This window comes from Sus scrofa, chromosome 1 (assembly GCF_000003025.6).
Source record: "Sus scrofa isolate TJ Tabasco breed Duroc chromosome 1, Sscrofa11.1, whole genome shotgun sequence".
Classification (NCBI taxonomy): Eukaryota; Metazoa; Chordata; class Mammalia; order Artiodactyla; family Suidae; genus Sus; species Sus scrofa.
In genome coordinates this window covers 115537735-115561712 of record NC_010443.5, presented here as the reverse complement: position 1 = coordinate 115561712, position 23978 = coordinate 115537735, and the positions used below count along the sequence as shown (strand labels likewise).

At 36.4% G+C, this 23978-nt stretch overlaps 1 protein-coding gene across 3 annotated transcripts in view; it reads left to right on the top strand.

The window, feature by feature from the left end:
- TEX9 (testis expressed 9) overlaps positions 1 to 23978 on the top strand; it is an 81233-nt gene that overhangs the window by 46258 nt on the left and 10997 nt on the right. For 2 of the 3 annotated variants that reach the window (NM_001244599.1, XM_013992952.2), the window contains 1 exon segment: positions 8134 to 8268. The exons of the other annotated variant lie outside the window; for it this stretch is intronic. In NM_001244599.1, coding sequence (NP_001231528.1) covers positions 8134 to 8268 — 135 coding nt within the window. 3 annotated transcript variants of the gene reach the window in all.

The window sequence follows — 23978 nt, the reverse complement described above, 5'->3', positions numbered from 1 at the left end:
CACCAGTAGTATGAAAGGGCTCCCTTTTCTCCACACCTTCTCCAGCATTTATTGTTTGTAGACTTTTTAATGACAGCCATTCCGATTAGTGTAGCTCATACCTCATTGTAGTTTTGACTTGCATTTCTCTAGTAATTAATGATGATTGTGAGCATCTTTTCATGAGTTTTTTTTTCAGTATTTTTAAATGTCATCCCAGAATATTTTTCTTTAAGCAGTCCATTAATTATATTTTAAAGAGATTAAGATATTTGCATTTCTTATATTCTTTCTTCTACAGATCTGTTTTTCCATATTTGTGCTTGAAAAAAGGACCCTTTCAATTTTTGTGGTGCCAGCTTGCTAGTCACTAATTCTCCGATTTTGTTTTTCTGAAAAAGACTGAATTTCTCCTTTCTTACAAAAACTTAATTTCAAAATGATTATAGATTCACAGAAAGTTGCAAAAATATAACAGAAGTCCTGTATACCCTTCATGCAGGTTCCCTCAATGGTAATGTCTAACATAATTATAGTACAGTATTAAAATCAGAAAACTGACATTGGTACAGTCCACAGACATTCATATTTCACCAGTTTTTTATAAACATGTGTATGTTCGAACCCTTTAATTTTTGAAAGGTATTTTTCACTAGGTATAGAATTATCAATTGACCATTTTCTTCTTTTTGTTTTCTTTTGTTATTTTAAAGTTGTCATCCCATTGTCTTCTATGTTGTGTATTTTCTAATTACAAGTCCACGGTAATTCTTTTCTTTCTACTTGTGTATGTAACGTGTCTTTTTTTTTCTCTGCTCTTAAGGCATTCTTTTTGTTACCAGTTTTCAGCAATTTCATAATGATGTGTTTTCTCAGTTTTGAGTGAGGAGTGTATTTATTTTGCTTAAAGTTTATTGAGCTTTTTGAATCTGTGGATTTATATTTTTCATCAAATTTGGAAAATCTTGGCCATTATTTCTTCAAATACTTTTTCTGTATTCTCTACCTCCCTCCTCCACCTGAAACTTCAGTCATACTTCTGTTAGGTTACTTGATATTATCGCAATGATAATAGTGATAATAGATTACCAATGAGCAGTTTTTAGCCTTTTTTCTTATATTCTTTATTTGGATATCTTCTATTGCTACATCTTCAATAGGTCATTAATCTTATAGTGTCTAATGTGCCCCTATTCCTAACCAGGGAAATGTTCATTTTGATAAGAGTATTCATCTATGAAGTTCTATTTGATTTTCCTTTATATCTTCAATTTATTTTCTTATATTAATGTTTCGATTTAAATACTTGTATATAATTAAAATAACTCTTTTGAAAACCTTATTAACTGGATCTATTATATTGCTCATTTATGGATTTTTTCCTAATGATTGTTTTTTTTTTCTCCTGAATATCAGTTACATCTTCTTGCTTCTTAGCTCGGTTAATGATTTCTCCCCAGATGCTAGATACTATGAATATTATATTGTTGAGCATTTGTGCTCAGTGTGCTTTTTGAAGACAGTGTTGGGTTTTGACAGGTAGTTATTTGCCAGTTTAATCCCTTTAAGGTCTATTTTTAAGTTTTGCTAGAGTGCATCTAGAGTAGCCTTCAGGAATAACTCAGCTGTATACCTGAGAATTCCCTTTCAGGATCTCTACCAGTGCCCCCAAATGATTACTGAGGACTGTCTATTGTGGCTGGTTAGAGCTCAGATATCTTCCTTCTTGTGTGAGCTATGGGAATTATTCTAGTTACAGCTCCCTAATTTTTCTTTGTCTGGCCTTATTGAGTTTCCCTGTATGTGGGTAGGGCCTAGTCCTCAGTGTATTCAAGGGATTTCCTAATATATTCCTGAAGCTCCTTCCTAATGCAATTCCTCTTTACTTGGACCTTCATACAAATTCCCAGATACCTCAGTCTCCTACTACTCATTCTGTCTCCTTAGCTCAGTGGGCCTCTGGACTCTGTATTTTCTCCTTCCTGCTCCCACAGTGTGGATATTACCTCTCAGCAGAATGCTGGGGTGATTATAGGATTCATTTGTTTTTGTTTCCTCAGGAATCACAATCCTAATGTTTTCTAGTATCTCTAGACAGTTATTGAACAAATTTCGATCCCTTTTTTCTAGTTGTTTATATTTCATTTTAAAATGTTAGATATTTATTATTTCTTCATGGCCAGAAGTCTTGATCTCTGTCTTCTCTCGTTTTTGGTTAAATTAAAATCAGTAGGTGTAGTCCACAAGTTTCTGTGGTCATGGTTCATGTCATATGAACTTTTTTTTTTCTCGTTTTTTTTTTTGTTTTTAGGGCTGTACCCACAGCATGTGGAGGTTCTCAGTCTAGGGGTCGAATCAGAGCTGTAGCTACTCGCCTATGCCACAGCCACAGCAACTCAGGTCCGAGCCACATCTGTGATCTACACCACAGCTCATGGCTATGCTGGATCCTTAACCCACTGAGTGAGGCCAGGGATCAAACCCATGTCCTTATGGATACTAGTTGGGTTTGTTAACTGCTGAGCCATGACGAGAACTCCCATATGAACTTTTTTTTTTTTTTTTTTTTTTTTTTTTTTGTCTTTTTGCCATTTTCTTGGGCCGCTCTCACGGCACATGGAGGTTCCCAGGCTAGGGGTTGAATCGGAGCTGTAGCCACCAGCCTAGGCCAGAGCCACAGCAACGCTGGATCCGAGCCACGTCTGCAACCTACACCACAGCTCACGGCAACGCCAGATCGTTAACCCACTGAACAAGGGCAAGGATCGAACCCGCAACCTCATGGTTCCTAGTCGGGTTCATTAACCACTGTGCCACAACGGGAACTCCCATATGAACATTTTTATCATTAGTGATGCACCTTTAAAGGAAAGTCTGCTGTCTTATTATCTTGCTTCAGGTAGACTTTAACTTTGTAATTTCCTAAAGTTGCTTTGTTCTTTAATGCTTTCATAGTAAAGCTCCTCACCATCATTTTCTCACCTTTTTCAAGTCATTTTCTTATCTTGCAAAGAAAGCTTTTTTCATTTTTGACTATATGTATCTTGTAAAACTATCATATTAAAGCATATCTTTGTTAATACTGTATATCTATCATATAATAGTTGTATATTTTCATTTATATATGTTTTATTACATAGCTCTACCACTTCCCCTGTGTTCTTATTCCCTTCTTCCCCAGCTTAGCTTCCAGGATACACAATTTAATTATCCATTATATATATTCTTAATTTTCCTGCCAATGTAGTACATGGCAAAACCTGACCATAATTAAAATTAATTTCCTCACTTCTGCTTGCCTGTTTATGAGTGGTGAATTATGGCTGGACTAATATACACAGCCAATTAGATTGGGCCTAGTTTAATTTTATTTTCAAATATCAAATGTAACACCATTTTCCTCTCCTTTCTGAGAATTCGGTACCCTTTCCACTTTCCTGGGTAATTATTAAACAGTTGGTTTTTTTTCCTCAAGTTTCCATTACCTCTTCCAACCTTAACAATTCTCAGTTCATGACTTTTCTCCCTGTTTTACTAGAAACAATCAAAAGATAACTCTTCCTCATTCTGTCACTAAATCTGTCAACTTCTTGGCCTTTATACCCATGTACTCTGCTTTTCCCCTCATTACAGTGGATTACTACCTTTTCTATTTAAAGCTGATCTTCACTGTTCACTGAAACCCATACCATCTCTCTTTACTCTGAATCAAGGACTTTGGTCCTACGATTACTCTGTCTTTCTTTCTCTTAAAAAATTAGATTTATTCTGTCCATGGAATTACAGCATTAGCATAGAAATATGCCATAGAATCACATATATATTTATTTATATTTATTTTTTAAAACCTCCTTGGATCTCATATCTACCTCTGGCCCTGTATCATTGCTCTTCTTTATAACAAAGCTTCTTAAAATAGTTGTATATACTTAAAATAGTTGTTTCTCTATTCTTCATTTGCTCTTCTCTCTTGAAACTACAGCAGTTAGGCTTCCATCTCTACTCCGCCTCTGAAACTCTAATTAACAAGGTCACCAGGAATCCACATTGCCAGTTCTAGTCAGGTATTATTCCCCATTGTAATTTATATCTCAGCAATATTTGACACATTTGGTTTCTCCGTCCTTGAAACACTATAGATTTGGCTTCTGTAGTATCCCACTTAGGACTTTCTTCCTCATTTTCACGACCTTTCCATGTTGGAGGGCCCAAGCCTCAGTCCTTGCCTCTCTTCTCTGTCTGCAAACAGTTCTGAGAAGCCCTTATTCATTTCCATGGCTTTATATACTGTCCCCATGTTGACCACTCCCACATTTGTGTTTCTTACTCTGATCCTTCTTTGAGCTCCAGATTCTTAAATCTTGCTGCCCACTTGGAATTTCTACCTGGTGTGTTAAACATCCTATGTCCTAAAGGGAGCCCTTGCTTCCCTGCCCTCTGCAAACCTGCTTCACCTTTTCTCCTTTTCAGACATCAAGTTGTTCAGGCCAAAAATCCAGAAGTCATCTTGATCTTTCTCTTTCCCCATACCATCATCCAGTCTGTCAAGTCCTGCCAATTCTGTCATCAAAATACATGTAGTTCACTGCTTCTCAAAAATTGATTACTTCTACCCAAGTCCAAGCTACTGTGTTTCACTTGTACTATTCCAGTGACCTCCTCAATTGATACAGGAATACCAATATAACACTAAATAGCAATGCCACAGTAGGTAAAGTGCAGTTGACCCTTAAATAACTTGGGGGTTAAGAGTGCCAGCCCTCTGAACACTTGAAAATCCCCCTATGATTTATAGTTGGCCCTCTGTATCCCTAGTTCCTCCATAGTTGATATCCATGGTTCCACATCCACAGATAGAACCCACAGTGGATTGATTGTGTATTGTAGTATCTCCTATTGAAAAATTTTTGTGTGTAGGTAGGCCAAGGTAGTTTAATCCCATGTTTTTTAAGAGTGAACTGCAATCCTTAAAAAAAATTAGGTCAACACACACACACCTTACTAAAAACTCTGGAGTGAATACCATGTCATTCAGAATAAAATCCAAACTCCAGGCAGGGTTCAAATGGTCCACCTAAGCTCATCCTGTCTGTTTTTCCTATCTCAAGACTTCACATTGCCTGCGTCACCCAGATGAAGCCACATTGATCACCTCAGTCATCTTTGAATATATTAAATGAATTCCTGCCTCAGGGTCTTTGTCTTCATTGTTCTTCCTGTCTATAGTTCTTTCCTCCAGATCTTTACATCACGATTCATTCCCTGTTTTGAAGCTTTCCTCTAACCACTGTATCTTAAATAATTATGCTCTTCCCCTATTTCTCTGTCCACTTATCCTTTATTTTTCTTCATAGCCCTTATCACTGCCAGATATTACATATGAGTGGGTATGTATGTGTTTATCATCTGTCTCTCCCTCTAGACTGCAAGCTTTATGAGAGGAGAACTTCAGTTAATTATCGTGTGTCCATCATGTGAGTAGTACCTGGCACGGAGTAAGTGCTGGATAAATGTGTTGAATAATAAAACTTATTAGGTATATGTGTTATTACTCCCAATTTCATATGTGGAAACTGAATCTCCCATAGCTGGCAGGTTTTCTCACTCCAAGTATATGCTTTTTTGTACCTCAGCCACTTGTTTCCAGAGTCTTATCTGATCACTTATTTGTCCTCATCTGATTATTCCTCATCCCAATTGCTATGGCAGTTTGTGTTATCTTAAAGCATTTACTACGTTTGTCTTGTACTGTGGTTAGTGATGCGACCTCTTTATCACAGTCTCCAGTGCCTTATGAATGATTTAAAAATTATGAGAGAATCACAAATTATTCCATCTTAGGTCTCACAGCATTTGAATTGTTTTATATATATATTTATTTCTTTTTCTTTTCTAGGGCTGCACCCATGGCACATGGAGGTACCCAGGCTAGGGGTCTAATCGGAGCTGTAGCCACTGGCCTATACCAGAGCCACAGCATCGCGGAATCTGAGCCGTATCTGCAACCTGTACCACAGCTCACTGCAATGCCAGATCCTTAACCCACTGAACAAGGCCAGGCATCGAACCTGCAACCTCGTGGTTCCTAGTTGGATTCATTAACCACTGAGCCATGATGGGAACTCTGTATTTGAGTTTTAAAGTTAGATTTAATTTTCTTTAAGCTCTCCAGTGTTTTCTTTTAAAACCATTGTAGAATTCAGGACTTGAGTTTTTCATAAATTCTTTCCTAATGATGTAAACTTCTTAGTTTAGGGGATAATAATAGATTTACTTTAGGAGAGAGTGCTCATCCTAAAAATACTCAATAATGATACGATATTGGTATCTTGTCTACTCTTTGATAAAACTACTTGAGTATGATTGAAAACAGAAGTGTATTCAAGTTTTTTATAAGGTTATTCTTTTCTTTAGTGGATTTAACCCATAGAGGAAAACTTAATTTCCTTCTTTACTATTCTTATAACTATCTTTTTCTTTTTCACTTTTCCCAAGAAGTGGGGCAGAATTGATTCAGGGGTAGGGGGACATCAGGTGGTTTATGAAGGTTTTCATTTTTCTGTGAAGTAGGTTACAGAGTTACTGGCAAGAAAGAGAAGGGTAAAGAATCATTTCCATATTCTTAAGAGGCTGAAATGAGGCAGAAGAATTGTGGCCTTGGTAGCTAATGAGAATCTCTGCCTTTCCCATGTGAACAGGGAGAGAAATCAGGCTGCTCATAGTGTAGCTACCACCCACAAAGCTGTGAAGAAGGCTGGTGAGAGCAGATGGTATCCAGACACAGTTTGATTTGTTTAGAAACCTGCATGAAGAGCAGCATGTGTTTTATTTTGTTTTATTTTCCCCCTTAATTACTCAGAGCCAGGGAGATCAGTTTTCAAATAAAACATAGTGAGTGATACAGCCAGGAGAAAAAAAATTATAAAAGAAGAAAACAGGCAGCTGTATTTTAAACTGCATCATTTCAGTTCCACAATATTTATTGAGTATCCACTTTGTATAATGCTCTGTACTAGGCATTGAAAGGCATGCAAAGAAGTGTGAGTTTAGTATTACAAAAATTCTGTTCAACAAACCTGTCTTCAGTGCCTTTTATTTGCCGCTGAAGTGCTGGGAATATTGAAATTTAAATGGTTCGTATCATCAAGGAGCTTACACTATTGTGGGGTAAATGGATATTTTCAGTTCCACACAAGGAGGCAGTATGATGTATGTGAAGTCCTTACTCCAGTGTGGGAGGATAGTGAGGAAGATAGTGATGGAAGGCTTCTGGGAGAAGGTAAAGCCCTGGTATATAACCCTAGCTGAGTTTAACTGTCCTGGTGTTAACCAGGTAAAAATGAGAGGTAGGGAGGTATCAGGGCTGAAGCAAGAACATGAGCAAAGGGTCGGAGGCAAGAAACATCTTGGCTCTGGGGGAGAGAACTGAGCAGTTACTGCTCATATAGCTGAAGGTAAAATTTGTGGCAGAGGGTGAGATTATGGTCCCAGATTGTAATGTAGTTTGGAGTGTATGCTATATGTTCATGTTTCTTCCTGTGTGTCTTGTAGACCCTGCAACAGCATCTCTTAGACTGCAGAAATGCAGGTCTAAACCCACATCAAGATGTGGAAAATATCCATAAAATCTGTTTTTGTTTTTTTTTTTTTTTTTTTGCTCAGAATGGGGATTTTCCTATATGGCTAATGTAGAATGCTCTGTGTTTAGCAAATATTTTTAAATGTTATATTTCATTAGGTTTACACAAATGCAGTATTTTTGAGAGAATTTATGTCTTACATGGGTGTTTTGGGAGGTTCCCAAGAGAAGAACTATGGTTATAAAAAGCTGCTTATAAAATAACTGTAGGAGATTACAGCTTGGGGTCAATAAAGAGTCAGAAAATTCCAACAAAAAGTAATTTGAAATTAAATTTGTGACTATATCTTTAAGAATATATTTTCCTAAAACCAATTCAGAGAATTCCCTGAGATGACTCTCACTCAGTGTTGAGCCTCTGGCTCTGTGTGTGTGTGTGTGTGTGTGTGTGTGTGTGTGTGTGCGCGCGCGTATAAAATTTGGGAGAAAGCAAGGAATATTGAAATGGAAAATTTTGCAATATAATAGAGGGAACTTATGCTTGTAAGTGTTCTATGTATCTCCTTATTTTATAGGAATTAGAAAATAAAAGAAGACTGCAAAAACAGGCTGCCACAAGTCAAAGTGCCATGGAAGTTCGCTTGAATAGAGCTCTAGAAGAAGCAGAAAAGTATAAACTGGAGTTAAGTAAACTAAAGCAGAACAACAAGGTATGGAAAAACTGAATAGTTTGGTAGTGGTCACCTTTGGTAACTTTCTCTTTTATTCAAGAATCAAAGTAATAGTTTTTAAATTCTTGATGTCATGGTGAACATTTTTCTTTTCAGAAGAAGTATACTCATTAGCAATATGTACATTTTCAATAAATTAGGATTATATTTCTTAGACTATTGTCAAAACTGGGTGATAGCACAGCTCTTTGGAGGAGTCATTCATTTTTTTCAATCCAACAAATCCTTATCAGTTTTACAATATGTAATGTCAGGGGCTATTTTATAGGGTCATGGCTCTCAAACTTCAGCATGTATCAGAATGACCTGGAGGGCTTATTAAAATATAAATTCCTCAGTCCCAGACTTTATTAGTAGATCTAAGATGAGACCTTAGAATGTGAAGTTTTAAAGTTCCCAGGTGATGCTGATGCTACTGATTCATTTTCTTTTTCTTTTCCATTTCTTTTATTTTTTTCCAAAGTATAGTTATTTACAATGTCATGTTAGTTTCAGGTGTACATTACAGTGATTAAGTTTTATGCATATATACCAGATTCTTTACCCTTATAGATTTCTACAAAATATGGAGTCTAGTTCCCTGTGCTATACAATAGGTCCTTGTTGGTTACGTATTTTATATAGAATAGTGTGTATATGTTAGCTCAATCTTCTAATTTATCCCTAACCTACTTTCCCCTATGAAAATATGTGTGTGCACGCGCGCATGTGTGTGTATGTCTGTCTGTTTTTGTGCCAGTACCATACTGCTTTGTTGACTGTAGCTTTTAGTATAGCCTGAAGTCAGGGAACCTGATTATTCCAGCTCTGTTTTTCTTCTCAGTATTGCTTTGGCTATTCAGGGTCCTTTGTGTTTCCTTCCACACAAATTTAAAAAATGTTTTCTTCTAGTTCTGTGAAAAATGCCATTGGTTATATGATAGGGATTGCATTGAATCTGTAGATTGCTTCCGGTGGTATGGTCATTTTGACAATATTGATTCTTTCAACCTAAGAAAATAGTATGTTTCCATCTGTTTGTGTCATCTTCAATTTCTTCCATTGGCATGTTACAGTTTTTGGAATACAGGTCTTTTGCCTCCTCATGTAGGTGTTTGTTTTTTTGTTTTGTTTTGTTTTTCTTTTCCAGAGCACCTGTGGCATATGGAAGTTCCCAGGCTAGAGGTTGAATTGGAGCTGTAGCCACTGTCCTACACCACAGCCACAGCAATGTGGATCCCAGCCACAACTGTGACCTTCACCACAGCTCATGGCAACACCGGATCCTTAACCTATTGAACGAGGCCACGGATCGAACCCTCATCCTCATGGGTACTAGTTGAGTTCATTAACCGCTGAGCCACAATGGGAACTGCAGCTAGGTTTATTCCTAGGTATTTTATTTTTTTTTGACGTGATGATAAATGGGATGGTTTCCTTAATTTCTCTTTCTGATCTTTCATTGTTAGTGTATAGGAATGTAACAGCTTTCTGTGTGTTAATTTTTTATCCTGCTGCCATACCAAATTAATTGATGAGCTATAGTAGTTTTCTGATAGTGTCTTTATGATTTTCTATGTATGGTATCATCTGGAAACAGTGCCAGTTTGATGACTTCTTTTCCAATTTGGATTCCATGTATTTCTTTTTCTTCTCTGATTGCCATGGCTAGGACTTCCAAAACTATGTTGAATAAAAGTGGCAAAAGTGGACATCCTTGTCTAGTTTCTGATGTCAGAGGAAATACTTGGAGTTTTTCACCATTGAGTATGATGTTAGATGTAGGTTTGCAATATTTGCCCTTTATTACGTTATGTTTCCTCTATGCCCACATGCTGGAGAGTTTTTAATCATAAATGTGTGTTGAATTTTGTCAGAGGCTTTTTCCGCATCTATTGAGATGATCAATGTTTTTTTTTATTATTCAATTTATTAATGTGTATCATACTGATTAATTTACAGATATTAAAAAAATCCCTGTATCTCTGGGATAAATCCCACTTAATCATGGTGTGTGATCCTTATAACATTATTGAATTCAGTTCACTACTATTTTGTTGAAGATTTTTGCATCTATGTTCATCAGTGATATTGGCCTGTAATTTTCTCCTTTTTGTTGTATCTTTGTCAGTTTTGGTATCAGGGTGATGGTGGCCTCATGGAATGAGTTTAGAAACATCCCTTCCTCTATAATTTTTTATAATAGTTTTGGAAAGCTAAAGATTTTTTTTTTTATTTTCCCACTGTAGAGCAAGGGGATCAGGTTATCCTTACATGTATACATTACAATTACATTTTTTCCCCACCCTTTGTTCTGTTGCAACATGAGTGTCTGGACATAGTTCTCAATGCTATTCAGCAGGATCTCCTTGTAAATCTATTCTAAGCTATGTCTGATAAGCCCAAGCTCCCAATCCCTCCTACTCCCTCCCCCTCCCATCAGGCAGCCACAAGACTGTTCTCCAAGTGTATGATTTTCTTTTCTGAGGAGATGTTCATTTGTGCTGGATATTAGATTCCAGTTATAAGTGATATCATATGGTATTTGTCTTTGTCTTTCTGGCTCATTTCGCTCAGTATGAGATTCTCTAGTTCCATCCATGTTGCTGCAAATGGCATTATTTTGTTCTTTTTTTGGCTGAGTCGTATTCCATTGTGTATATATACTACATCTTCCGAATCCAATCATCTGTCGATGGACATTGGGTTGTTCCCATGTCCTGGCTATTGTGAATAGTGCTGCAATGAACATGTGGGTGCATGTGTCTCTTTTAAGTAGAGTTTTGTCTGGATATATGCCCAGGAGTGGGATTGCAGGGTCATATGGAAGTTCTATGTATAGATTTCTAAGGTATCTCCAAACTGTTCTCCATAGTGGCTGTACCAGTTTACGTTCCCAGCAGCAGTGCAGGAGGGTTCCCTTTTCTCCACACCCCCTCCAGCACTTGTTATTTGTGGATTTATTAATGATGGCCATTCTGACTGGTGTGAGGTGGTATCTCACGGTAGTTTTGATTTGCATTTCTCTTATAATCAACGATGTTGAGCATTTTTTCATGTGTTTGCTGGCCATCTGTATACCTTCTTTGGAGAAATGTCTATTCAGGTCTTTTGCCCATTTTTCCATTGCTTTATTGGCTTTTTTGCTGTTGAGTTGTCTAAGTTGTTTGTATATTTTAGAGATTAAGCCCTTGTCGGTTGCATCGTTTGAAACTATTTTCTCCTATTCAGTAAGTTGTCTTTTTGGTTTCTTTTTGGTTTCCTTTGCTGTGCGAAAGCTTTTCAGTTTGATGAGGTCCCATGGGTTTATTTTTGCTCTAATTTCTATTGCTTTGGGAGACTGACCTGAGAAAATATTCATGATGTTGATGTCAGAGAGTGTTTTGCCTATGTTTTCTTCTAGGAGTTTGATGGTGTCCTGTCATATATTGAAGTCTTTCAGCCATTTGGAGTTTATTTTTGTGCATGGTGTGAGGGTGTGTTCTAGTTTCATTGCTTTGCATGCAGCTGTCCAGGTTTCCCAGCAATGCTTGCTGAATAGACTTAGAAAGCTAAAGATGTTAACTCTTTTCTAAATATTTGATAGAATTTGCTGTGAAACCATCTGGTCCTGGATTTTTGTTTGTTGGGATTTTTTAAATCACCGACTGAATTTTAGTATAGTCGATTTTTGAACAACTGATTTGTTCATATTTTCTATTTCTTCCTGGTAAAGTATTGGAAAATTGCACCTTTCTAATAATTTTCCATTTGTTCTTGATTGTCAGTTTTATTTGCATATATTTGCCTGTTTTAGTCTCATATAGTTCATTGCAGTAGTATTCTGTATTTCAGTGGTATCATTTGTAACTTCTTTTTCATTTCTAACTTGATTGATTTGGGTGCTCTCTTTTTTCTTGATGAGTCTGGCTAAAGGTTTATCAATTATGTTTAATCTTTTCCAAGAACCAGCTTTTAGTTTCATTGATCCTTTCTATTGTTTTCTTCATCTCTCTCTCATTTATTTCTGCTCTGATCTTTATGATTTCTTTCCTTCTAATCACTTTGGGTTTTTGTTTGTTCTTTCTCTAGCTGTTGTAAATGTCAAGTTGGTTTATTTATTTGAGATTTTTCTTGTTTCCTGAGGTAAGCTTATATTGCTCTAAACTTCCCTTTTTATTTTAGTTATTTGTTTTTTTATTTTTATTTTTTTTGGGAGGGGGGCTGCACCTGTGGCTTATGAAAGTTCCCAGGCTAGGGGTTGAATTGGAGCCATAGCTGCCAGCCTGTATCACAACCACAGCAATGCCAGATCTAAGCTGCATCCATGACCTACACCACAGCTCAAGGCAACACCAGATCCTTAACCCACAGAGCAAGGCCAAAGATCAAACCCGCATCATCACGGAATACTCATCAAGTTCATTTCTGCTGAGCTACATGGGAACTCCAGTTATTTATTTTTAAAGAAAGGCAGACTGTCACATACAATGCCTCATTTAGATATGTCTGTGGTCTTAGAAGCTTGACTGCTATCCTACGTTCTCCTACAAATGGACCTTGAGTGTTTACTTGGAGCTTCTACCAGGGGAGTGCAGCTATTTGTGGACCCTTATCTGAAGAATGGTCCTCCTCTATCGGGGAAGGTCATTCTCTTCCAGCAAGCAGCTTCTGGAGAGATACACATGGGGTGGTGAGGGAGGAAGGAGACACCCACCTCACCAGCCAGATCAGCCAATTTGGCGATCAATGGGGTGACAGATATTGCAGCCAGATGGCCCTCACATCCTAAACTTCCCTTTTAGAATTGCTTTTGTTGTGTTCTATAGGTTTTGGATCATTGTGTTTTCATTTTCATTTGTATCCAGATATTTTTTGATTTCCTCTTGATTTCTTCAGTAATCCATTGGTTGTTCAGTTGCATATTTTCTAGCCTTTAAGTAGGTTTTTTTTTTTTTTTTTTGCAGTTTTTTCTTCTAGGTAGTTGATTTCTAATCTCATAGCATTGTGACCAGGAAAGATGATTTTTAAGATTTAAGTTTTCTTAAGTTGACTAAGGCTTGCTTTGTGACCCAGTATGTGATCTATCCTGGAGAATATTCCATGTGCACTGGAAAAAAATGTGTTTTCTGTTGCTTTTGGGTAGAATATTCTATGTGTATTATTTAAGTCCATGTGGTCTCATGTGTCATTTAAATCCTATGTGTCCTTATCGATTTTCTGACTGGACATATCCTTTGATGTAATTGGACAACATATATATGGGTCTTGTTATTGTATCCATTCATCCAGTCTGTGTCTTTTGGTTGGAGGTTTTAGTCCATTTACATTTAGGGTAATTGTTGATATATGTTCTTATTGCCACTTTGTTCGTTGTTTTAGATTTGTTTTTGTAGGTCTTTTTTCTTCCCTTCCTTTTTTGTTCTCTTGTGATTCGATGACTATCTTTAGTGTTGTGTTTGGATTCCTTTTTCTTTTTGTGTGTGTATCTATTATGGGTTTTTTTTGTTTGCAGTTACCATGAGGTTTTGATATAGCAGTCTGTACACACAAACACATGATTGTTTTAAGTTCCTGTTATCTTAATTTCAAATGCATTTCAAATATCCTGCACTTGAACTCTCCTACTCTAACCCTTCTCTCACAGTTACTGGTTTTGATGTATTTATGTGTGGGTGATTTCCTGCTTTTACTGTATGTTTGATTTACCAGTGAGCTTCCCCATTTCATAATTTTCTTGGTTTTAGTTGTGGCTTTTTCTTTTCCGTGTAGAGAATTTCCTTTAGCATTTGTTGTAAAGCTGGTTTCGTGGTGCTGAATTCTTTTAGATTTTGCTTGTCTGTAAAGCTTTTGATTTCTCCATGAAATCTGAATGAGAGCCTTTCCAAGTAGGGTATTCTTGGTTGTAGGTTTTCCCCTTTCATTACTTTATATATATCATGCCAATACCTCCTGGCCTGCAGAGTTTCTGTTGAGAAATCAGGTGATAGTCTTGTGGGGATTCTCTTGTATGTTTTTTGTTGCTTTTATCTTGTTGTTTTTAATATTTTCTCTTTGTCTTTAATTTTTCTCTGTTTTATTACTGTGACTTGGTATTTCCCTCTTTGGCTTTATCCTGTAATGGGACTCTCTCCACTTCCTGGATTTGGGTGACTGTTCCCCTTCCCATATTAGGGAAGTTTTCAGCTATTACCTCTTCCCATACTTTTTAAGGTGCTTTCTTCTCCTTCTGGGACCCCTATCATGTGACTATTGGTGCATTTGATTTTATCCCAAAGTTCTCTTAAATAGTCCTCATTTCTTTTCATTATTTGTTCTGTATTCTGTCCCATGGCAGTGATTTCCACATAACTGTCTTCCAGCTCACTGATTTGTTCTTCTGCCTCATTTATTCTGCTATTGATTTCTTCTAGTGTATTTTTCATTTCAGTTATGGTTTTCTTCAACTCTTTTTGGTTGTTCTTTATATTTTCTCTTCACTAAAAACTTCTTATAGCTTCTCACTCTGCATCCATTCTTTTCCCAAGTTCTTCAGTCATCTTCACAATCATTACTCAGAGCTCTTTCTCAGGTAGATTGGCTATCTTCACTTCACTTGGTTGTTCTTCTGGAGTTTTATCTTTTTCCTTCATCTGGAACATATTCCTTTGCCTTCTCATTTTGTTTAAATTTCTATTTATATTTTATGTATGTAGTTAGCTTAGTTATATTTCTTGACCTTGTATAAGTTTCCCTCTGTAGGGGATGTCCTGTGTGTCCCAGAAGTACACTCCCCTCTTGTCACCCAAGGGCCAGGAACCAGCTGGCCCCAGGGTAGATTCTGTCCTGTTTTTGCGGACTCAGTTCTGCAGGCTGCAGGGTTGTAGTTCTTTGGTTTCTGGTGTCTGCTCCTGGTTGGTGAGGCTGGTCTAGAGGTATGAGCAAGCTTCCTAGTGGGAGGGGCTCATGGCTGCCCACTGATGGGTGGAGCTGGGTCTTTGCCCTCTGGTGGGCAGGGCAGTTTCAAGGGACATGTCTAGAGGTGGCTTTGGGCTCAAGTCTTTAGGCATCCTGTCTTATAATGGGTGGGGCTGTATTCCCACCCTGTTGGTTTTTTGGCCTGATGCATCATAGAACTGGAGCTCACAGGCTACTGGATAGGGCTAAGTCTTGGTCACAAGGACCCAAAGTATCTGCCTCCAGCTAGATTCACATAGGTCTCTGCTATGTCCATCACCAATTTTAATGACCCTAAAGAGAGCCACAGCCCCTAAACCTCTTAAGGAGACCCTACAAGACTAGCAGGTATGTCTAGCACAGGCTTTTGCCTTGGGATCTACCACATGCAGGACCTTGTGTGAACCCTCCAAGAGTGGAGTCTCTTTATTCCCCAGTCCAGTAGAGCCCCTGAAGTTGAGCCTTGCTAGCCTTCAAAGCAAATAATCTGGGGCATCCTACTCCTAATTCAGGATCCCTAAGCTGGGGAGTCTGGCATGGAGCTCAGAGCTCTCACTCCTGTTGGAGAACTTCTGCAATATAATTGTCCAGTTTGTGGATCACCCACTTGGGTGATACAGGATTTGATTATATCACAAGTGCACCCCTCCCATCATCACATGTTTTTCTTTTTTCTTTTAATGGCTGCACCTGCAGCATATGGAAGTTCCCAGGCTAGGGTTCGAATCAGAGCTACAGCCACAGCCTATGCCATAGGTATAGCAACACCAGATCTGAGCCATATCTGTGACCTATGCCACAGCTTGCAGTAACACTGGATCCTTAACCCACTTAGCAACACCAGGGATTGAACCCACATCTTCATAGAGATAATGTCAGGTCCTTAACCTGCTGAGCCACAACAGGAACTCCTCATAGTTTCTTCTTTATGTCTTTGAATATAGAGTATCTTCTTTTGTTAGATTCCAGTCTTTTTTTCGGTGGTCATTCAGCAGTTAGTTGTGATTTTGGTGTGCTCGTGAGAGGAGGTGAACTGAAGGCCCTCCTACTCTGCCATCTTGTGTCCTTTGATGTTACTGATCCTGAGATTACATTTGATAACCACTTATATAGTTATTGTAGGGATCATCATTGTGTTCCTAGATCTAGCCTACGATTGGCATAGAGTTGACATTGAGTTCCTAAAATATCTTTTGACTAAATGAAGGCTTATATATCAGTGTATGTGAAAGCCTTTTCTATAAATGCTGGCTGTTAGTTTTTGGTTTTATGTAAGCCTGAAAATGATGCTTTATCAGAATCTCCCCTTTAGTACAATACTAAATTATTTAACAATGCCTTGGATAGTGAATTTAGGAGCCACCCTCATTACATACACAGATGATACATTTTAGATTAAATTAGTAACACTTAATAGGACATAGAACAAAATTGATTTTAGTAAGTCCTCCAACATTTTTTTTTATGGCTGTACCCACAGCATATGGAAGTTCCCAAGCCAGGGACTGAATCTGAGCCATAGCTGAGACCTATGCTGCAACTGCAGCAACACTGGATCCCTTAACCCACTGCACTAGGTTGGGAATCAAACCCATGCCTCTGTAGTGACCTGAGCCACTCCAGTCATGTTCTTAATCCACTGCACCACAGCAGGAACTCCCCAACATTTTTAACAGAGGCAAACATATTACAGTGACAAAAAAAGAGTTATAAAGTATCTTCTTTAAGATAGATCATACTATTTTCACCTTCAAGAACTATCAATAATAGCATGATGACAGGGATTTATTAATAGAAGGTATTTAATGAACAAGTTAGGAAATCAGCTTTACAAACTTGACAGTAATTATGTTATTGGAGTATTATTTCCAATTTTGGTGCATTTTAAAGGGATTTTTGAAGAAAATAAAATGGAATAATCATGTGTGTGTTAGTATTTGCTAACTGTGGTTACAGATATAATTTCTATTTTAGCACATTCTTTAGAGAAGTATAAAGAAAAACTTGTTACTATAACAACAGATGACTCTCCTATTCTAGCAGCCATTTTGCAAATTCAAGTAATGAAGACTTGATAGGTGAATAATAGTTCAAAGCCATCAACACTGTAAAAACAACTTTGATGTGTTCAAGACCATCTTCTGACTCCAGGTTTGCATTGTAGTGATTGATTTAAACACAATGGGATGACATTTTTTGTATATATACTTACTAACAAGTAGACATTTTGAGATCAGAATTCTTAAATATAAATTTTTTTCAGATTTCTAAAGAAATATGTGTCTTAAGTTTTTGATTTTTTAATTATTTGGCCCTGTTTCTAAGTTTGAGGAATATTTTCAAGATATGCAACAAGATTTTCCTTGGAGTCTAATCTTTATGTAAGTTTTTCTTTAGTGAGCAGTTACATTTTTTTCTATTTTAATTCTTTGTACCTTGCTTCTCATTCTGATTAGACATATTATAGTTAGGTAGGCAAGTAAAATTATTCTGGTTTATGTGTGTAAGAAATAGTAAAATTTCCATAAAATAGAACAAGATTGTCTCATAGGCATCAGAAAGTTGAAGTTTTTTTTTTTAAATAACAAACTTATTTTGCACAGCAATCAGGAAACAAGTAAACCAGTTTAGAGTAACTTCTGAAATGAAGTCAGTCAACTTAAGTCAGGTGCTGCATGAGTGCAGGAACCCTGCCTTATTCACTGCTGTGCTTCAGTGCCTGGAACATAATAATTGCCTCTGCAAAGTACTGAAGAGATAAATGATGAAAGACAACTGTGTTATGGTTTAACTGCACAGTTGATTAGATGGTTGTTTGAAGTTCATTTAAAATGTGTTACCAAGTACATGTTACTTCACTTAGGGACGGATCATTTCTAATTCTTCATTAATTCATTTAGAAATATTTATGACGGCCTTCTATGTACCTGTCAGATCTTTACTAGAGGCTGGAGATATAAAGGTGATAAAAAAAATAATGTGGCCCTTGTAGTTAGGTACCTTATAGTGGAGAAATTGGATGGTATTTAGATAACACATTGAGCAAACTAAGGTGCATCTGTGATAAATGCGTACATGGTGCTTTGAGCAGGTAACCAGGCCAGTGAGTGCATTTTTAAAAATGTAATTCTAAGTTAAGATCTGAAAACATATAGGAGATATGTACCAGGGGTGTTAGAAAGAATGGTATGTAAAAATAGCTCTGGGACAAGAAAGACAACATAATGAAAGGCAGGGGTGGATGTGAAAGGAATGTTGCAGAGTGAGGCTTTAAACATAGTTAGAGGCCAAGCCATTCAGGTCCTTTAGGTCATGTTAAGTATTAAAGATTTTATCCAAAGAGCAGTGCAAAGCCACTGCATAGTTATTTTGAATAAGATGACAGGAGACTATGCTATAGCCAGACATGCATCGGGAAAGTATAGTTGTTCCTTGATGTCCAAAGGTGCTCAAGTCTCTTATATAAAATGGTGTAATATTTGCATGTAAGCTACACATATTCTCTTGTATACTTTAAATCATCTCTAGATTACATGTAACACCTAATATAGTATAAATGCCAACAGGGACCTGATGTATATGTAGCACAGGGAACTCTACCCAAAATTCTGTGATAATCTAAATGGGAAAAGAATCTGAAAAACAGTGGATGTGTAACTGAATCAGTTTGTTGTACAGCAGAAATTATCACAACATTGTAAATCAACTGTACTTCAATAAAACTTTTAAAAATGCACAGAATAAATAAATGCCATGTAAATAGTTGCTGGCATGTGGAAAATTCAAGTTTTGCTTTTTGGAACTTTCTGGAATTTTTTCCCCCAGAATATTTTTCATCAGTACTTGATTGAACCCACCCTTGATTAACTTTGGGAATATAGAGGGCCAGCTGTATTTGCTTGTTATTTCTTTGTTTGTGGAGAATTTATTGGAAGGGGGCCCAAATCGATGCAGTAGACTGCTTGAGAGTAGCAGTGTGAGAGATGATGATGTAGCTTGAACTAAACTGAGGGTGATAGCAATGGAAAGAAACCAAGTATCAAAAAATACATCTAAGAGAAAGAATCACTAGGATGTGGTGATGGATTGGATATAGGATTGTGAGAAAGGGAAGCTTAAGGAAGGATATTTTGACTTCTCGTTTTCAGAACTAGAATACCTTTCAGTGAAATAAAAAACAATGGAATAGGTTTGGGGCAGAAGATTGAGTTGCTTTAGAACATGTTAAGTTTTGAGTATTCTGAGAAATCCAAGGGTAGATGTCAAGATCTAAGTGAGAAGTCTGCACAGTGATAGTAGAAGAAGCCATTCGTGTTCCCTAGGAAGATAGGATAGAGTAAGGAAAAGAGAAAAGCCAGGGCCTAGAGTTGAGCCTTGAAGAATTTCTGTATTTTGGAACAAATGATCAACAATGTTGAATATTACTGAGAGGTCAGGTTCTTGGGGAACTGAAAAAACTTTGCTGGATTTAACAGCACAGAAGTGACCTTGGTCATCAATGTTGGTAGAGTGATAGGGAAGTTAAATTCAAGGAGGATGAAAAATGAATGCAGGTGAGGAGTGGGAGACAGTGGATGTGTATAATTTTTTTAAGAAGCTAAGCTAGAGGGTAGAACAGGAGGGACAAAGAGAGTTGGGTGGATTTTTTTTAAATTGAATTAATTTACATACAATAAAATTCATATATTTTATATCTAATATAGTGAGTTGGGGCTCTTAGACATCTGTGTAATCACCACTTCTGTCAATATATAGAATATTTTCATCATCCCTAAAAAGTTCCCTGTATTCCCTTTCCAAGTACTCTATCCTCCTCTTAAAGATCTCACTGGTTCTGATATTCTTGTTCTTGAATTTCATATGAAATTGCATAGAATGTACTCTTTTGTGACAGGCATAAAGTTGAGATTCACCCACATTGCAAGTTGTTTTTTTGTTCCCTTCCTCAATCTTGCTAACCAGTTATCAGTTAATCTTTTCAAATTTGTGGGGTTTTTTTCCTATTGTTTACTTTCTATCTTCCCTGAATTCTTTTTAACATATAATTCTGTCTCTTTGCTTTGCTTTTTAATTCGCTCTTTTCACTTTCTGAAATTGAAGGCTTATTAGGTCATTGATTTTTCAACTTTCTTTTCTAACAGATTTAAAACCAATATTGCCCTCAAAATGATACTTCTGCTGTGTCTTAAAATTTTTTAAATTCGTATTTCTTTAAATGCACATATTTTATTTCTATTTTTCATATTTATTTTGGTATAATTGACATAGAATAATCCCACACATATGTAAAGTGTAAAATTTGATGACTTGTGACTATGTGTATACCTATATAAAAATCATAATACAGATAATAAATATATCACCCCCAAAAGTTTCTTTGTGCCCCTTTAAAATCATGCCCTTCTCCCAACCCCTGTATCTCCAGGTAACTTGTTTGCATTTTCTAGAATTTCATATTTTTTATTTATTTTTTCATATTTTTTAAAATGTGATTTCTTTCGCTCAATGCAAATATTTTGAGCTTCTTTCCCATTATTTGCATGTGACAATAATAATTTTACACACGGTATAAATATTCCAAATTATACCACCTATTGATGAACACAAGGGTTGTTTTCACTTTTTGGCTATTACAATTAAGCCTTCATGAACATTCATATATGTCTTTGTGTGAACATATGTTTTCATTTCTCTTGAGTATATACCTAGGTGTCAATTTTATGGGTTGTATTTTACATGTATGCTCAGTTACCAAATTGTTTTCTAAAATGATTGTACCAATTTACATTTTCACCTGCACTGTATGAAATTTGCAGCTGTTTCATATCCTCACCAAAAGTTAACATGGTCAGTTTTTTATATTTTAGCTGTTCTAATAGGTGCCTAGTAGTATCTCATATTACGGTTTTAATTTGCACTAGTGATGTTGAGTATATTCATATGCTTATTTTCCATCTTGATAACTTTCTTTAAAGTTTTATTGAGATATAATTGACATTTAAGTTTTATAGTGATTCTTTAAGTGTATAATTATGACTCATAAGTTTAAGGTGTACATAGCATGATGATTTGACTTATTTTGTGAAATAATTACAATAAGTTTAGTTAATATTCATCATATATATGATATATACGTGTGTATATATACACATCATGAACATATATATTCATCATGTATATATTCATCACATACAGACACATACACTGTTGTTTTTTTTTTCCTGGTGATGAGAACTCTCAGGCTGTACTCTCTTAAAAACTTTCAAATCTGTCATATAACAGTGTTAACTCTAGTCATCAAGTTGTATATTACATACCTAGTACTATTTTATTTTATGGAAGGAAGTTTATACATGTTGACCACTTTCATCCAATTCCCTCCTCCCATCACTGCCTGCCCCTGGTAACCACAAATCTCATCTCCCTTTCTGTGAGTTTGTTTTTTCTGTGGGTTTTGTTATTGTTGTTTTAGATTCTACATATAAGTGAGATCATATGGTATTTGTCTTTCTCTATCTGACTTAATTTCACTTACCATAATGCCCTCAAGGCCCATCCATGATGTTGCAAATGCAGGATTTCCTTTTTTATGGCTAAATAACATTCCATTGTGTGTGTGTGTGTGTGTGTGTGTGTGTGTGTGTGTGTGTGTGTGTATACACCACACCTTTATCCATTCATCTGTCACTGGACTTTTAGGTTGTTTCTATATCTTAGCTACTGTAAACAATACTATTGTGAACATCTGGTTGCACATATTTCTTTGACACAGTGTTTTCATTTCTTTGGGGTATATTTCATTTCTTTGGGGTATATATCCAGTTCCACTTCTGGATATATGGTATTTCTATTTTTAATGTTTTGAGGTACCTCCAAACTGTTTTCCATGATGGCCATACCAGTGTACAATACTCCCAACAGTACACAGGTTGTTCCCCCTTTCTCCACGTCCTTACCATCACTTGTTAGCTCTGGTCTTTTTTATAATAGACATTCGTATAGTTGTGAGGTGTTATCTCATTGTGATTTTACTTTGCATTTCCCTAAGGATAAGAGTGTTGTTGAGCACCATTTCATGTACCTGTTGGGAATTTGTAAATCTTCTTTGAAAAATTGTCAGGAGTTTCCATCATGGCTCAGTGGTTAACAAACCTAACAACCATGAGGTTGCAGGTTTGATCCCTGGCCTCGCTCAGTGGGTTAAGGATCCAGCATTGCCGTGAGCTGTGGTGTAGGTCACACACGTGGCTCGGATACTATGTTTCTGGGGCTCTGGTGTAGGCCAGTGGCTACAGCTCCGATTTGACTCCTAGTCTGGGAACCTCCATATGCTGCAGGTGTGGCCCTAGAAAAGACAAAAAAGACAAAAAAGAAAAAAGAAAGAAAATTGTCTCTTGACATCCTTTGCTCATTTTTAAATTGAGTATTGTTGAGTTGTATCAATTCTTTATATATATTTTGGATATTAACCCCTTCAGATAGACTTTTTTTTTCACATTCTGTGGATTGCCTTTTTATTTTGTTGATCGTTTGTTGTGCAAAAGATTTTTGGTTTGACATAGTCCTACTTGTTTATCATTTTGTAGCGGTGATTTAAGTGTCATGTTCAAAAAAATCATTGCCAAGACACATGTCATGGAGCTTTTTCCCATGTTTTCTTCTAGGAGTTTTATAGTTTCTAGTCTTACATGTAAATTTTTACTCCATTTTGAGTTCATTTTTGTGAGTGGTAATATAGGATTAGTTTCATTCTTTTACACGTGCTATCAGATTTTCCCAGAACCATTAATAAGGAGATTTGCCTTTTCCCACTGAGTATTCTTGGCTCCTTTGTCAAATATTAGTTGATGGTACATGTTTGGGTTTGTTTCTGGGCTCTTGTATCTGTTCCATTGGTCTCTGTTGCTGATTTTATGCCAGTACCATACTATTTTGATTTCTATAGCTTTATAATGTAGCTTGAAATCAGGAAGTATGATGCCTTCCACTTTGTTCTTTCTCAGTATTGTTTTGGCTATTTGAGGCCTTTTGTAATTCCATATAAATTCAGGTTTTTCTCTCTAATTTTGTTAAAATTGCCATTAGAATCTTGATAGGAAATGCATCTATAGGTGGATTTGGTGGTAATAACATGTAAAAACATTAATTCTTCCAATCTATGAACATAGAATACCTTTCCATTTATTTGTGCTTTCTTTGATTTCTTTCATCAATGTCTTAAAGTTTTCAGTATATAAGTCTTTCACATCATTTCATTAAATTTATTTTACTTGATGTAATTATAAATAGGATTGTTTTCTTTTTCAGATAATTTGTTAGTGTATAGAAACTCTATTTAATGCTAATTTTGTATCCTACACCTTTACTGAATTTGTTGATGAGAACTGACAGTTTGGGGATGGACTCTATAAATTTTATACGTATAAAATCATATCACCTGCAAATAGAGACAATTTTGCTTCTTCCTTTCCAATTCTGATACATTTCATATTTCTTGCTTAATTTCTCTGGCTGGGATTTCTAGTACTATGTTAAGTAGGATTGGTTGGAGTGGGCACTTGTCTGGTCCCTGACCTTAAAGGAAAAGCTTTCAGTGATTGACCACTGAATATGATTTTAACTGTGTGTTTGACATATGTTGCCTTTTTTTTTTTATTAAGGTACATTCCTTCTAAATTTAATTTGTTAGAGTTTTTATCATGAATAATGTTAATTTTTGTCAAATGATTTTTCTGTGTCTATTGAGGTAATCCTGTGATGTTTTTCTTTCATTCATTAATAAATGTGATATATGA